This window comes from Malania oleifera, chromosome 6 (genome assembly GCF_029873635.1).
Source record: "Malania oleifera isolate guangnan ecotype guangnan chromosome 6, ASM2987363v1, whole genome shotgun sequence".
In the NCBI taxonomy this organism is placed as follows: domain Eukaryota; kingdom Viridiplantae; phylum Streptophyta; class Magnoliopsida; order Santalales; family Ximeniaceae; genus Malania; species Malania oleifera.
Window position 1 is genome coordinate 15,318,389 of NC_080422.1, and position 17,321 is coordinate 15,335,709.

The following is a 17,321-nucleotide window of genomic DNA, read 5'->3' on the forward strand; positions in this document are numbered from 1 at the left end:
GACTTCATAAATGTGAGCATTTTTCCAGTCTGAATAAGTCTCAATCACATCACTCCAAGTTTTCTGAGTGGCATCAAGCAGCCACTAATGTTGGTTGCATCGAATTAATCAACCAGGTCATTGGGTTTTCTCAAACTCACTAATGGTAACTAGGATCCAACTCCTCTATTCTCTTGTTTGCTCCTGTCAAGTGGCCATAGAAGCCACGAGCCTGTATTGCCAAAGAAACTGGACCATAACGAAGCCAAATAATTTCCTTGATTCAACTTTAACTAATCTAAAGAGGTTGATTATTTCCATGAGTCCCTACACCACACTTTCCAATGCCCCTGGCATGTGTAGGAGTGACAATACCTTCTGACATGCACAGCACAACAAAAGGAAGTAGAAGGAGAAAAAACATGGGAGGATGCAATAAACTGATAGCAATCAGCACTGAAATGCTCACAGCATCATAGAGCAATCAAAAAATAATTCTTGAGCAGCCTGAATCAGGGGCACTGGCACAAAAAAAATGTGGAAGAATCATATTAACACCCAAAAAACATTCAAAAATATCCCAAAGCAAAAGACACCTACTGGGCGTTGTGAAGAATCTCTAAACACATGGTTCTCAATGGGATGGAACTATGAAACCAATGGTAAAGCTCTCGTATTTGATATTGAGAACTCTGCAAGGCCAGGTATCCAAAAATTTTGACAAAAAAAAAAAAGAGGAAAAACCAGCTGACCTAAGTCAAATACATTCACAAAGTGTTCTGATGTATCTGCCAGAATGGCTGATGTCACCATCCATACTGCTGGTGAACACTTTATGAAGTCTATCCATTTATGTATGTCAGTGCCCTTCTGAAAGATATGTCAGAACACTCATTATGTTCCTGTGAATCGGTTCTAATGAGAGAGAGAGAGAGAGAGAGAGAGAGAGAGAGAGAGAGCGAGCGAGATGTTTGGTGCATTTTTTTTCCCAATAAATAAAGTCTCGTTGTTTATTTTTGTATTTTGTTCCTGTTGCTTTGGCTTTTGGTTTGAATTTCCATTGATCAGACATCGGAGTTGAATGTTCAATTAATTGTTCTCAATAGTCAATCATGAGTGCTTATTGCTCTCCCTCTCTCTTGGCAATAATCTTTGATGGAAGTGCAACTGCACTCACTTACAAAGGCATTGATGTGTTTGTGGCTTTGTGGCTCATCTCCTGGATCCCTCACAAGGATGGCTAGGGTTTGGCCCTCCTCCTGGTTTTCTGTAATTGTGTCTGCACATTATTAAGGCTTGTGCTCATTTTTATCAATCTGAAGAGACAATAATCAATCATAGCACTTGTCTAAGTCTCTAACTTAAATGCATTGGAAATACTAGAAAGAAATCTAAACGTGTGATAACATGTGCTTACACTTATCTATAGTATATACTCCTATACGTGTCTTGCATGCATCCTCACAGAATGTTATTTTTCTTGCTTTTCACAAACGTTTTCCATGTAATGATGTTTTTGTGTATTTTCATAGGGATCATTTCTTTTTTTGCACAATGTGTATTTTTTCCTACTTGTTTACTAAAAATTTCCATTATGCAGTTCTGCTACTTGGTTCTTCAATCCCAAGAAACAAAATTTAGCTTAATAGTATTTTGGAATTTTCTCTGGCCTTCACCATGTTTATGTTCTGGTTCAAAAAGTATATGCTCCCTTGTAACTAATTATACCTTTATGAACTCGTTGACTCACTGTCTTTGTTTCAATTTTTTAACAGATTCCAACATTGTTACAACTCCAAAACCTGTATTAGATGGGGGGATATCTGAATCCCCATTGGAGGATGTATCATTATCATCAAAGCCCTTAAATCAGGCACATGGTAGGTGTTATCATCCTGATTGATTTTTCCTTTTTACTTAAAAAAAATAATGTCTTTGATATCTGCTCTAATTTTTTGATAACTGAATATTAGTAATCAATGACATCAGCCATTCTTTCAAGAGTGGTGGGGTAAAACTGCCGCCTTGTTATTTTACATATTCAGGGACCAGGGATGTATTCCAACTGTATCCTGTAAAGTAGAGCTCCAATGCTTCATAATATGGATCATAACAAATAATTATATAGCTAGAAAAGTATCATTTTCATTAGAGGTTTGTAGAACTATTTCTTTATTGTTTTTCTTTCTGTTTTTAAATGTTTGCCATTGCAATTCCTGGAAACCCATCAAAGTTATTGCTGTCACATTGGCGATGGAATTGGAATTCTGACACTTAGCAGAGACCTATGTCCCCAAAGGAAACCGTATGGTTTGGAAATTTAAGAAAATGTATGGTGAAACAATTAATTCAAGAAAATGTATGGCACAAAAAAATATTCTAACCCTCAATGCCTAGAAACATGATTCAACCTCCTGGACTGTTTGATAATTGAGTATGTATTAATTCTCAAGGCTACACTATTAAAAGAACAAAGCAAAGTGATAATTTATTGAAGGAGGATATGTTATGTTCCTCTAATTGAAACAGAAGTGAAAGAAAAGAAAACTAGAAATAAAGCCTTCCAATCATGTTGAAGGTCAACCAAAGCCACTCCTTTGAATGCTCCAGAAGTAGAAGCCTGCAAAGATGCCAAGAGAACAGCCTTATCCCACAATGAATGAAAGGGGCACTTTGACCCTTGAACATCGCATTCCTCTCCAACCACTTACATTAATCACTATGGGCTAACACCATAACCTCTTTAACCTCCTTGACCTGTATCAAAGTCTCTGAAATTTGTTAAGAAGTTTCCTAACCCTGCTGCACAAAGCCTGAGTTCCTGAAAAATACCAAACAACCTATTCGAAATATACTAAGCAGCAATGCAATTAAAAATAAATGCAATATGAGTGTGAGACATGGAAAGAATATTTCAGCAATCTGACAGATTCCATGTGTCTTTTATCTTGAGAAGAAAATTTTTTATCAAGGGAGAATAGAATATAGAAAGGAGAAGATCAGAGACTAGAGATCCATGCAAAAAATAAAAAACAGAAGTACAAAAGAACGCATCGAAAGTCATTAAAAAAAAAAAATCAATATAAAAAATTTCGCTAGTCACTTTGAGTATGTGACAATGGAACTGGAAAAGCACTAGCCACTGACACTCAAAGAGTCCTGGAACCTTATCCCAAAGCAAAAACCAAAGACCCCTGCAAGGTTTTACCCTGAAAAATTCTTGAATTTATTTCCATTCAAATGCACTGCACCATGGTCATTAAAGCCTAAACCCATAAAGTTCCAGCATCTTTCCTTATGCCAAAACCTGAACATCTTATGAGAAACACCTCTCCATCCATAAACACTGCCTATCTTAACCCCTCCACACCAAATTTTTGTCCCTCCAACAATAAGATGATGATTTTGCATTGGTCATGGAAGTGGTTTTTGTAATGCCCGTGCAACTCCTTAACCAAAGATGCTTGGAACACATGGCTTAGGATGGATGATTTTGAGAATCTTATAAAAGAGTGGCAGAAGGCAGCCTATGGAGAATGAGAGAGCTGGATTTATTTTTGCCTCTTAAAAGGATATAAATCAAAGTTGATTAGTTCAAGAGATCTGAGAACCCCTCACTGGCTGATATTAAAACAATGAAACCTTGACATGGATTCCTTCCTTGGGAAGCACTTTAAAGTCCCTTACTGCAAAGCAATTACTAGTCCACTTTGATTTCACTAAGGGCAGATCCTCCGACATCATTTTTGCCTCTGTGTAGCTCCACCATACACTCCATTAAAAGTCCATTCTTTCCTGTTGTTGAAACAAAATTCATAGGAAACAAACCACTCTCCCCCAACTCATCCTCCTTCAGTACTACATTTTTGTTCTACATCACCAGAATACAATAGTTGTATGCATCATTGTATCATCCCAGATCCAAGAGCATTCCCCTACACTTTTCTTGAATTTAATGATGCAAAAAATAAAGAGGGGACCTTGAAAGGTGATTTACGAATTAGATATTGAAAAGGCATATAAGACCCTGCTAGTGAGGCGCTTCTATTTATGTTTTAGAGAGTGAGCTTCAGTTTGGAGAGGAGATTTTGAACTAGAAGCGTATTTAAGTAGTGATATTTCAGTTCTTATGGATTGATCCTAATATTTTTTTTCCCGCTGTCTTCCAAGACAGGGTTGAGGGAGAGGATCTGCTTTCTGCTTTTCTGTTCATTCTGGTCATGTAGATGTTTAGTTCATTGCTCAGAAAAGCTGAGTAAAGAAGATTGTTGAGGGGTTATAGAGCAGAAAATTTGAGAGGAAGGCGCTCAAGCATCTTGCCCATTGTTTACTACTTTCAGATTAATCTATTGTCATACAGTGGAGGAACAAATTCTGAACCTATGATCCATTTTGCTGGCTTTTGAAGCTTTTTGAAGCTGAAGATGAATTTCGGGAAGAGTGTAATCGCTTCCGTGGGAATGGAGCAGAATGTGCAAAGACTTGTTTTGCTTCCTTATATTGTCTTCCTAGGTCTGCCTTTTGGTGCAAAATTCAAGGGCAGATGAGTTTGGAAACCAGTGATTGAAAATTTTGAGGGAAAAAAAAGGCAGGTTGGAGAGGCAGTAACTTTTCAAAGGGGAAAGGATTGACTTTGATTAACAGTATATTGCCTAATTTATTGATCGATATACTTTGTGACTTATCTTTCCTGTCCTATTTCATTTGTTACAAGGTTTTAAAATATTCAAAGAAGATTTATGTGGGGCAGTTGAGAATACACTTTCATGTTCCATTTATTTAGACGGTGTTAGCAGAATTCAAAAATTCTATTCAACTCTGCGTCCATTAACATTGTGTACATCCCAATCTTATAATACAATCACCTAATCTAATAAGGAAATAATCCCTACAGAATAATATATAATCTCCTACATTTACACACTTTCCTAATTTACCCATTATACACAGATACTCGGGATTTTAACACTCCCCCTCAAGTTGGATCATAGATATTAATCATCTCCAACTTGCTAATGAGATCATCAAAGTTCTGTCGTGCCAACCCTTTCGTAAAAATATTTGCAGTTTGTTCCTTGGTAGGTACATAGGTCATACAGATAGTTCCTTCTTCAACTTTCTCTTTGATAAAATGTCGGTCCACTTCTACATGTTTAGTCCTATCATGTTGAACTGGATTGAGAGAGATACTGATGGCTGCTTTGTTGTCACAATAGAGTTTGAGAGGAAATTTCACCGGGACCCGTAGTTCATCCAAGAGTTTTCGTAACCATAGTCCTTCACATAATCCTTGAGCAACTGCTCTGAATTCAGCTTCGGCACTACTACGAGCTACTACATTCTGTTTTTTGCTTCTCTAGGTTACCAGATTTCCCCAGACAAATGTGCAATAACCGGTGGTGGACCTTCTATCTTCCACTGATCCTGCCCAATCTGCATCTGTAAAGATCTCTACTTCCTTGCTTTCACATTTCTTGAAGAAGAGTCCTTTGCCCGGGGAGCCTTTAAGATATCGAAGGATCTTGTATACAGCATCTAAATGAGCTTCTTTTGGTGAATGCATGTGTTGACTTACCACACTAACTGCAAATGCAATATCTGGTCTGGTATGTGACAAGTAGATTAGCTTACCAACCAATCTCTGATACCTCTCCTTTTCAACAAAAATTCCACAGTCTTCAACCCTCTTTACTACTTTGATCGGGGTTTCACTAGGTTTGCATCCTAGCATGCTAGTTTCAATTAGGAGATCAGTGATATACTTTCGCTGAGAGACACTAATACCCTTTTTCGTTCTAGCAACTTCCATGTCCAAGAAGTACCGCATTTGTCCCAAGTCTTTAACTTCAAATTCAGTAGCTAGAATTTTCTTCAATCTTTCCATCTCTACTGTATCATCCCCAGTTAAAATTATGTCATCAACATACACTATTAGAATGGTTCGCTTACCTCTTTCAGACTGTTGGAAGAATAGGGTGTGATCATATTGCCCTTGTCGATATCCTTGGTTCTTTATTACTTTTGCAAATCTGTCAAACCATGCCTTGGGAGATTGCTTGAGTCCATACAAGGACTTCTTGATTTTACATACTTTGTTTTCTTCACCTTTCTTGCTAAAGCCTGGTGGTATTGTAATGTGGACTTCTTCTTCTAACTCACCATTTAGAAATGCATTCTTAATGTCAAGTTGTTTGTAGTGGCCAATCTAAGTTGGCTGCCAAGGATAGGAGAACCCGAACTGTATTCAAGTTTGCCACCGGTGCAAATGTCTCTGTATAGTCAATGCCATAAGTTTGTGTGAATCCTTTTGCAACGAGTCGGGCTTTATATCGTTCAACTGTCGCATCTGATTTATATTTCACTGTGAAAACCCATTTACAACCAACTAGCTTCTTTCCTCTCAGCAAATTCATTACATCCCAAGTCCCATTTTTCTCCAGAGCCCACATTTCCTCCATGACAGCCTCTCTCCATTTAGGTATTTCTAGAGCTTCCTGAATATTCTTTGGAATTCTCATCCTGTCAAGGTTAGAGACAAAGGCACGATATCCTGTAGACAAGCTGTTATAAGACATATATTTAGACCAGGGATATTGGGTACATGACCTGGTTTGTATTCTGATTGTAATAGGTAAATTGATGTCATCAGGTACAGGATTATCAGAAGGAGGCTCATGAGACTCATGGTTGTTCGGAGCCATCACTGGTTCCAACGCGCTTGGTGCCTCAGGTATGAGATTCTCCCTGTTCTTTGTGTTTGGCTTTCTTGAGTAAACTAGTATGTTTGTGTTGTTTTGCTTCCCTGCATCTCCCCCTGAGGTTAAGTGCTCTTTTGTGTTTGATAGTTCAGGAAGTGATGCAACGGGAGACTCAGTGGATGGGTCAGGGAATGATGATGCAACGGGAGACTCAGTAGATGGCACCAAGTTAGTAGTAATAGGAGACTCGATAGACTCTGTGGTAAAGAAGTCAAAGAACCGATCTTCACTCCATTGCTCCCCCTGAAGAGAGTGCTTTGGGAAATAAGGAGTGGTTTCAAAGAATGTGACATCAAGGCTAACAAACATTTTCTTTGAGACAGGGTCATAGCATTTGTAGCCTTTCTTAGTAGGGGAGTAACCAATGAAGACACATTTAACGGCACGAGGATCCAATTTATCGCAATGGTGAGCATGAATATGAACAAAAGCCGTACAGCCAAAGATTTTCAGTGGAATACTGGAGGGGAGTCGTGAGATAGGAAAATGTTCTTGGAATTTCTGGAGAGGAGTGGCAAAGGAAAGGACTCGACTCGACATTCGATTAATGAGATGTGTAGCTGTTAAGATGGCATCTCCCCAAAAATAGTTTCTCATGTTTGTAGTAAACATCAATGCTTGAGCTACTTCAAGTATATGTCTGTTTTTTCTTTCAGCAACCCCATTTTGTTGAGGAGTATCCACACAAGAACTCTGATGAACAATCCCATTTTCTTGAAGATAAGTTCCCATAACGTCATTAAAATATTCCGTACCATTATCAGTACGTAAAATTTGAATGTCAGTCAGAATTGTGTTTGAATCATGGAATGAAAACTAACAAAAATGGAACGGACTTCGATTTTATTTTTCAACAAGTAAACCCAACAAAGACGAGTATGGTCATCAATAAAAGTAACAAACCATTTTGTATGGGTGCGATTGAGGGATCTTGAGGGTCCCCACAAATCACTGTGAATCATAGTAAATGGACTAGATGGTTTGTATATGGATGTTGGGAAAGAAGCACGCCGATGTTTTGCAAGTTCACTCACTTCACATTGAAACTCAGGAGACATTTTATTTGAACAGATAGACGGAAACAAACGCTTTAGATATTGAAAATTTGGGTGACCCATCCTAGAATGCCATAACAAAAGTTCATTATCTCTAGAAATAGATGCAGAATCACAAATTACAGTATTACATTGTTCACTCAAGCTTGCCTCCTCAAAGTAGTAGAGTCCCTCATACGCTTTAGCAGTGCCAATCGTCTTCCCCGATGATAGGTCCTAAAAAACACAATGAGATGAAACAAATTTAGCAGATCAATTGGAGTCTTTTGTTAACTGGCTAATGGATAACAAGTTGCAAGATAACTTGGGAACATGTAGGACAGATTTTAAGGTTACGGAGTCAGATATGCGAATACTTCCTTTACCGGCAACTGGTGAGAGTGAACCATCTGCAATTTTAACTCTCAGGTTTCCACCATATGGCGAATAATAGGATGAAAACAATTGATAAGAACCAGTCATATGATCAGATGCACCCGAGTCAATTATCCATGGTGATTTGTGGCATGATATAATATTTAAGGCTGATAAATAATTACCTCGGTGAGCTAGAGAACCAGTGGAAGACTGACCCGATGTTTGAATGGAGGTAATCATTTTATATAGTTGATCCAACTGTTCAGGGCTGAATGCACTACGTGGACTGATATTATTGTTTTTTTCACCTTGTAATTTTCCAGTTGAACTGTTAATGGTAGCTTGATACCCACGTTTTTTTGATAATGTCTCGGTTTCCAATCTGCAGGCTTTCCATGAATTTCCCAGCAGGTTTCTTTTGAATGTCTTGGCTTTCGACAGTGCTCACACCATAATTTGCCTCTTTGTGGTTTTTGTTCGTATCCTCCCGGACCTTTTGAAATCAGAGCCGAGACGTTTGACCCACCCAAATTTAGGGCTGGTATTTCAGACCCAACGCGATCCGGCTGTGGCTTCAGCATCACGCGTCTTCGGCCTTCCTCCCTCCTTACTTCCGCGAACACCTCTCGGGTTGATGGCAGAGGTCTTCGGCCAAGAATTCGTCCCCGCACATCATCCAGATCTCGGTTGAGGCCGGCCAAGAACTCAAAGACCCGTTCGTTTTCGAGTTGTTTTTTGTATCGTGCACTGTCGCCGGAGCATTCCCATTCTTCTTCGATGCTCAAGTCGAGCTCCTGCCAGAGATGGGTCATCTCCATGAAATACTTAGTCACGCTCGCCTTGCCTCATTTGCCACAACCGGGTCTTGATCTCAAAAATCTGCGAGTAACTTTCGACGTCGGAATACGTCTCACGAACTGCGTCCTAGACGTCCTTCGCCGTGGGTAAGAACAAGTAGATTTTCCCGATTGAAGGTTGCATTGAGTTGACGAGCCAAGTGGTGACCATGGAGTTTTCGGACCTCCATTTTTGCAAGGCGACAACTTCGGTGGAGTCGGGTTTCCACCGTTCGCCGGTAAGATAACCTAGTCTCCCTTTCCCTTCGATTACCAATTTTATGGATTGAGCCCACTCACGGAAATTTTTTCCGTTTAATTTTTCCACTGTGAGTGAAAAAGTTATGTTGTCTAGCCCATTCAAACCTCCAACGGATGTGATCTCCGAATCGCCGTCGATATTTTCAGTAGGGGTTGACTCTTTGCTGTTGTCGGTGCCGTTGGTGATAACGCTGGCCATAGTTAGCTAAGTTTGAGAAACCCTAGCTCTGATTCCATGTTAACAGAATTCAAAAATTCTATTCAACTCTGCGTCCATTAACATTGTGTACATCCCAATCTTATAATACAATCACCTAATCTAATAAGGAAATAATCCCTACAGAATAATATATAATCTCCTATTTTACACACTTTCTTAATTTACCCATTATACACAAAGATACTCGGGATTTTAATAGATGGCAATTGTGACTTTTTGCCTTAAAAAATGGTAGGTTTTGGAGTTTTAGTTTTTGATAATGAATAGGGCTTTTCTTGGAGAATGCCTTCGGAAATCTACTAAAGAAAAGTCCAATTCCTGGAGAGAGGTTGTAGGAGCATTGAGCTAAATATGAGAAAATTCACAGTGGAAGGTTGATGGGGTTTAATCTTTTACAGACATCTTGGAGTAGGTCTTTAGAATATATTTGGGAATGATGGGAAGAATTTTACTCTGGTGCAGCATTTCCTGTGGGTGGGAGATGTTCTGTTAATTTATTCTTGGCATGGCTGACATCTGTTGTAGCACTACAGTACTACCCCTAGTAAAATTCAATTTGCAAGACGTTTCGTAATTAACTCCTGTCTGCCGAGAGGTGTCTTTTTGGGAGCACTTGGGATATGCAGTTTTAAGTTCTGGGGGTGTTACTTCTTCTGGTTCGAGGGTGGACATTCTTTCTGGATCTTTTACTCTCTCTATTTGCTTTGGTCACTTTTGGGAAGGGATGGTGGGTTTTTTTAGTGTATGGTTCTAGTCTTTATAGTTTGAGATATTTATTTTGGGAAGCGCTTTTTAAAATTTGTGGTCTCCTAATTGGTTCTTAGGTGGGGATTTTAATGCTGTTAGGTTCCTAGTTGAGAAACTAGGAGGCTCTTATATCACTCCTGACATGCAGTGTTTGATAGACATACTAGGGACTACGATCTTCATGATTTTCCTCTTGCCAATGCTAGATTTACTTGGTTTGTTGGGGGTTATGGCTCCATGGCTAGTCATTTATATTGGTTCATGTGTTGTTGTGGGTGGGAGGAAGTTTTTCCGAATGTTTCACATGATTTATGTTACACTGATATCTGACCATTTCATTATATTGGATTCTTTTTCTACTAGTAGGGGTCTCCGTTTTTTTTTTTTTGGCCTTTTATACAAGTTTCTTGGGATTATTGTTTATGTGAGGGGTGGTAGGGTTTTAAGTTTATGAGAGGTTGAAACTCTTAAAAGGCAGCCTTGAAGAAATGGAATAGGGACGTTTTTTGGTGATTTGCATGTCAGCAAATCTAATATTTTAACAGAGCTTGATGAGTTGTTTGTGCAGAAGAGTTGGATAATACTTCAGAGAAACTAATCATAGGAGGTCTTCTCTTAAGAATGATTTTGAGGTTTTGTAATGAAGGAGGAGATGAGTTGGAGGTAAAACGTTTGGCATGAATGGTTTAATGAAGGGATTGTAATGTGAGGTTCTTTCATAAGATAGCTAATAGTAGGCATAAAAGGAATGCGATTAAAGAATTTGAATTGGATTCAGGGTTGTTATTAGGGACCAAAATATTATTGTTGAGAAGATTACGTGGTTTTCTAGAAACCTCTTTGAGGAGGAAAATGCTAGTCATTCTATGATTGAGGGTTGGACTTTTGCCTCATTTATAGTGACTTGTCTGCTTGGTTGGTAAATTTTTTGAGGTTGTTAAAATTAGGAGGGGTGTTTAGTTTTGCAGGAGAGGATAATGTGGTGATGGGGGAACCATTTCTAATTCTCAGGCAGCTTTTGTGGGGGGTAGATATATTTTGGATTGTGTTCTTGTGGCTAATGGGGTTATGGTGCATGTTAGGGAAACTACAAGTTCTTAGTTTTTAAGTTGGACTTTGATAAGGCCTATGATGGGGCGAGTTGGAATTTTTTGAATAGGGGGTTTGAGAGGAAGGGTTTTGGGAATGAGTGGCGCTATTGGACTAGCACTTGCCTTTACCTTTTTCTGTGATTGATAATGATCAATCTAGGTCCTGGATCAATCTAGGTCCTGGTTTACTGCTAATAGGGGTGTGAGGCAAGGGGAACTTTTCTCCCTTTATTTTTATTTTAGTAGCTGAAGTGTCGAGTACGATGATAGATAGGACCATATATATGGGTTTTTGTTCATGGTGTTGCAGTTGGTAAGATGTGGTTGTTTCTCATTTGTCATGATGATATAAATTTTTTTTATCGGCAAGCGTGTTGAATTTTTTTTTGTAATATTCACACCATTTTACAGGTTTTTGAGCTAGTCTCTGGTCTTGATCAATTTAGCCGAGTGTCATTTGGCTGCAATTAATCTTAGTCTGTAGGTGACTTGTAGGTTTGCTTCTCTTGTAGATTGTGCAATCCAGCAGTGGTCTTCATAATTAGTTGTTTCATTGTTTTTTTTTTTTTTTGGGGGGGGGGGGGGGCAAGATCTCTAAGTATCTTGATGGGTGGAAGGGTATGCTTTTATGGTTGGGTGGTTGCATTACTTTAATCCAAGCATCTCTTCATCAATTCCCCTTGTATTTATCCTTTTTAAGATTCCAGTTGGGGTTGCTAATAGGTTAGAGAGAATTACAAGAGAAATTCTTTGGTCAGGAGTGGGTGAGAGGACAGATCATCATGTGAGTTGGGAGGTCGTTGTAGGTCTAAGGAGGAGGAAGGATTGGGTCTTTGATTAGTTGGTGTCTAAATACCGCTTTGGTGCATAAGTGGTTATGGCATTTCTCTTTAGAAACAGATTCTTTATGGCAGAGTTATCAAAAGTAAGCTTGGCCTGGAAGATAATTGATGGGATAATAATTTTATAGCTAGAGTTACTCATGGAAGTCCACGAAAATTCATTTCATAGGTATCTCCTTTCTTTTTTCTTTGCATCAAATATAAAGTGGGATGTCGTTGCAAGGTTTGATTTTTGGAAGGATCTTTTGCTAGGTGAATTGTGCTTTTCAGCTGCCTTTCCTTCTATTTTTTCGTATTGCTTTGTGTCGTGATGCACTTATTTCTTCTTTCTTTGTTATTCAGGATGAGGAGGTGATGTAGGACAGAAAGCTAGACTATAGGTGGACTCTTGTTGGAGACTAATTCAAATTGGATCAAGGGATTCTTTTGTTTAGTTAATTAGTGTTTAGCTTAACTTGTAGTAAGATTAAATGTATTTGGTGGTTTGTTTGTAATAGATACATCTTTAGAGGTTCATTTGTAATTCCATGTATCTTTAGGTGTATATGAGTAACTCTTGTAATTTAGGCTTTCTTATAAATAAGGTGAAATCCATGTAGCATTGTTTTTGATGATTTTTAATTGAAAGAAGTTTGATTTCCCCCCTATTGTATTTTCTTCCTTCTTCTTCCACTCTTCTTTCCTCTATCTCTCCCACATTATCCCATGGTTGTTATTCCATGATGCTGTCCTGCATCATTTGATACCATTGCCCAACCACGATCTACTTTCTTTCATTTTTAGTCCCCCATTTTCCTTTATATATATCTTCTTTTTCCTCCTCTCTTTTTCTTCTTTCTTCTCCTCCTGTTCTGATCTTCTCTGCTTCCCAATTGCCTTCTTTGTTCTCTCTTCTCTGTTCTTCTTTTCCTTCTTTTCTTCTCATCTTCTTACTAATTCTCTCCCATAAATCTCTCTCTCTCTCTCTCTCTCTCTCTCTCTGAATTTCTGCTTCTGTCATACATCAGGAGGTCTTTGGGACTTTCTGTAGAGACCCTAATGATGAGAGACTGAGGCACTTTCTTTTCTCTTACATTTGCTGGCTTCTTTCAAATACTCCCATTCAGGGAATACTAGGGTCTGGTGTTTGGAGAATTCTGGAGTTTATTCATGTAAATTGGTTTCCTTTCATTTAATCGTTCTCTCTATTCTTTCCCTATTGCTAAATGATTGTGGCGAGACTAAATTCCTTTGAAGGTAAAGGCTTTTGTGTGGATAGCTGTTCTTAATAGAACTAACACTAACAATCTGTTGCAGGTATGTATTGGCTCTTTCCCCTGATATTTGCTTTATGTGTTATAATAATAATGAGGATAGCCCGCCTTGGGATCAAGTTGTGCAGTCTACGCTTTGCGTGCTTGCCCTACACAACTTACTTGGAGCATGTCTTGGGCCAGACCACTCCCTCCCCTGTTTGGTGCCAGTGTGCTGCTTGGGGGCTCCGAAGGGCTCGTCCAGGGTCTGGAGTTCTAGTTTACTCAAAAAAAAAAAAAAAAATGAGGATCTTGCACTTTTACTTATTCATTGTTCTGTGGCTTGGAGTTTATTGAATAAGTTTTTAAATTTGATGGGAGAATGTTGGAATGTTGCTTTTCTAACAAGAGATAGGTGCTCATGACATTCACCTTCTGTTGCTTCCCAATTTGTTTTGGTTTATGCTACTCTGGGAATTGTATTGTTTCATTGGGTTGCAACAGATTAGTTGGTTTCAGAGCTACAGGCTTGGAGAGCATCCATTTTGCAGGAAAAGAGAGAAGGATTTATGTGATGTTATTCCTCTAGCAGTTTCTAGATTATTGGAGGAAAGGAATGCTAGGGCTTTTTATGGAGTAGAAAACCCCTAGAAAAAACGAGAAAAGTGGCTGTATATTTTGTATTTTTGGATGAATGGTTCATAGTGGAGCAATTTTGTTTCCTTTCTTGATTTTGAAGAGAGGTGTTTTTGGTGATGGTTAGTTTGCAAAGCTTTTTTTTTTTTTGTACTTCAGTGACTTCCTTTGGTGTCGTATTGTAATTTATACACTTATCAAAAACCAAAATAAAGTCCCTCATCTCCCTATCATTAAGATTTTTCAAAAAGAAAGAATAATTTAATATTGCGGTTTATAAAACAGTGAACTTCAGCATCCTTCAAGTTGGATCCAGTAGGTGATAAAAGGGAATTTTTTTTCATGGGGCAAGAATCAAACTATACCTTCCACACTCCAGGTCTAAAATAATTTGGAATCAGGCACTTAATTATTTACTTGAATGAACCTGGTAAATGAGAAATCATTCGCAGCAGATACTTGAATATGAAATTTCTTACCACATATTGCATAAATTATCTTGGCCATATGCCTTGATAACTGTTAAGCATTCACTGAATCACCATTTACCAAAAGTGGGCGACATGGAATAACTGGCCTATGAACCCTTTTAAAGTGGGCTGTGGCAAAGCTATATATGTTTTTTAATTCCTGTGAATTGATAAAATGGCTGGCATGAAACAGGTGAGAAGTTTGAAACTACTCTTGCCTAATAGATCAACCTTGCAGCCTTGCCGAATAGATATGAAGTACACTAGATGTTTTACTTACAGAATTTAACTATATTTCTAGCAAAACTTCAGTATAATCCATGTCATATCTTACGATCATTCACTGTGGAGGCGTATAATTGTGGGGATGTTCTGGTTTGTTAATTTACAATGGCGTGCTGAATACTGCAGCTAACAATAAATGTCTTTGTACAGGAAACGTAAATGAGATGAAAACTGGAGAGCCTCTGGACAAAAATTATCTCGAAAAATTTTTCTCTTCTCTGGTAACTTTCTGAGCTAAGTAACTAGATACCAGTATACCACACATTTTTATTTTTTGGACTGTTTCATCTTTCTTATCTGGGTGAGTTTGTGTTATAGGCTGCCCCTGCAAAGAAAGATAACTCTGTAAAAAGATTGTCTTCTGCCCCAGAAATTAAAAGAGGCAACATTTCTAGTCAGATGGGAGAAATTCTTCCTGCTAATCGCTCATCTCTTACTCATTGTAAACAAAATCAATCTTCAACATTAAAGCGTTCAAATGATCTATTCTGCGATGTAAAGAAGTTGCCTATTCCAGGAGTGAAAAATGTGCGACATATAAATCAAGAAGCGATTGAATTGACCGGTACCTCTTTATTGCACGAAGACCCTAGCAAAGAACAGCTGAGTATACCTTGTTCTCTAAAGAAGCCTAAAATGTTGGCTATAGAAACTGATGCATCACAATGTTCACAAAATTGCCATGAGCAGCTATCTCTTGTCAGAAAAGCACAACCAAGCCCATTGTCGTCTAATCCAGTGAAACCTGAGAAATTACAGATCTCTGATAATGCAAGAAGCAAGCAAAAGGCTGACGCTAGTTCTCAAATGCTATTTGAAGATGACATTAGTGTTCAAGAGAGGAATCCAGTGTTTTCCTGTCAAAAAAACAAGGATGTTGTATCAGATCTCGTGTCCTGTTGTGATGAGGAAACAAGAGGATCTACTTTTCTGATTCAGGTGAAATGTTCTGACAGTATAATTGATTCATTAGTGTTAAATACTTCTTTGATAATGTGTGATACCTTTCTAACAAGGTACATTTGTGGATGATTGGAGATATGGGAGTGGCTGTTGATTCCCAAAATTTGTCTGATATATCCTAGAGGGAATAGGTTTTTAGGAGTCGTCATTGGTGTTTTAATAATCTTATCATCAATTTTGCATTTTTTGTGTAATAATTCATCAGGTTAAAGAGAAACTTACTACTGCAGAGTATCAAGAATTTGTGGGTTTTATGAAGGCATTAAAATCCAAAGCAATGAAGATAGGTCAAGTTCTGCAATGCATTGCCAGGTTGTTCTCTGCACCAGAAAGGCTTCCTCTTCTTAAAAGGTAGCCAGTGCTCTGCAGTGTTACTTTCAAATAACCTGTGTACTTAATATTTCATCTTTAAAAACAAACTGTCTTTTTCACATGTTTTTCTCTTTCCATGCTGAAGTGCCCCTTGGGGATCTAATGTTCATGGCTTGGTTTGTTTACCTCGTGTCCATGGGCTGCACCATCCGGCCATTGTCTGCCTTACTAGAAATTTGGCAATATTTTAAGTGTCTTTTGATATATTGTTTTATATAATCTCAATTTATAAATTAACTGAAACTGTGGAAATCCCACACCATCCGACCATTGTCTGCCTTACTAGAAATTTGGCAATATTTTAAGTGTCTTTTGATATATTGTTTTATTTAATCTCAATGTATAAATATGCCGAAACTGTGGAACTCACGTAGGCGTAATAGATCATTTATTTATTGTTGACTATATCCACTGAATTTCTATTGGGATCTGGTGAATCAGCGATAAGATATCATAAATTGTTGACTCACATCAGTAGCATAACAATGTAGTTCATAAATTTGTTGCAATGGATGCATAAACAGCAATGCTACACATGCAGCATCAATGATACGCTACTGATTATTAGCATTAGATTTTGAAGTTTCAGTTAGGTATTTCATTTTGCATGATTGTCTCTTTGTTTCCTCTTTATTTTCTTGTTTTTGTTTTTGTTTTTTTCGGGTGAGGGGATGCTGGGCAGGTAGCAAAAAAAATCTTGTATTTTAAAGCAGATGGACTTATTGATTCCCTTCATAGCTACACAAGAAAGTAACATATCATACTTCGTGTCAAATATGATTCTTGATTCTTTCCTTCTACCATTGCAAAGGGAGTAAAATTCAAAAATATTGGATGGCAAACTAGCAGTTTTACTTCAGTTTTTCTTGTCTTGGTGGTGGTAAGTTGTGAATCATTGAGTGGGTACCATGGGTTCTTTCATACCTAATTACTCAAAAAACAAATGAAGAAAAAAAGAACTGGCAGTTTCTGAATCTCAGTTTTTATTTTTTATTTTTTTAATTTTTTCCTGTCATCAACAATGTGACTACACACATTGATTTTCTTGAATGGGAATAAATCTATTGGAATCAGGAATGCAGAAGTTGAGTTCATATATTACATTACGAAGATGAGAAGAATTGTGTCGCCAATCATATTTAAAAGAGTTTATCTGGTCACGAAGGATATGTGAAAAGTTTATGCCTGCAACAATTTCTTTCCATACAAACTCTGGA

General features: G+C 38.0%; 1 protein-coding gene across 5 annotated transcripts in view; it reads left to right on the plus strand.

The window, feature by feature from the left end:
• LOC131158304 (regulator of telomere elongation helicase 1 homolog) overlaps positions 1–17,321 on the plus strand; it is a 128,113-nt gene that overhangs the window by 100,713 nt on the left and 10,079 nt on the right. For 4 of the 5 annotated variants that reach the window (XR_009137444.1, XM_058113072.1, XM_058113074.1 and 1 more), the window contains 4 exons: positions 1,755–1,859; positions 14,920–14,990; positions 15,088–15,708; positions 15,938–16,083. Coding sequence is in view for 3 of the 5 variants with exons in the window: in XM_058113072.1 (XP_057969055.1) it covers positions 1,755–1,859; positions 14,920–14,990; positions 15,088–15,708; positions 15,938–16,083 (943 nt within the window). In the remaining 2 variants the exon portion in view is untranslated. The remainder of the gene's footprint in view (positions 1–1,754; positions 1,860–14,919; positions 14,991–15,087; positions 15,709–15,937; positions 16,084–17,321) is intronic. The other variant, XR_009137445.1, reaches the window with a different exon arrangement.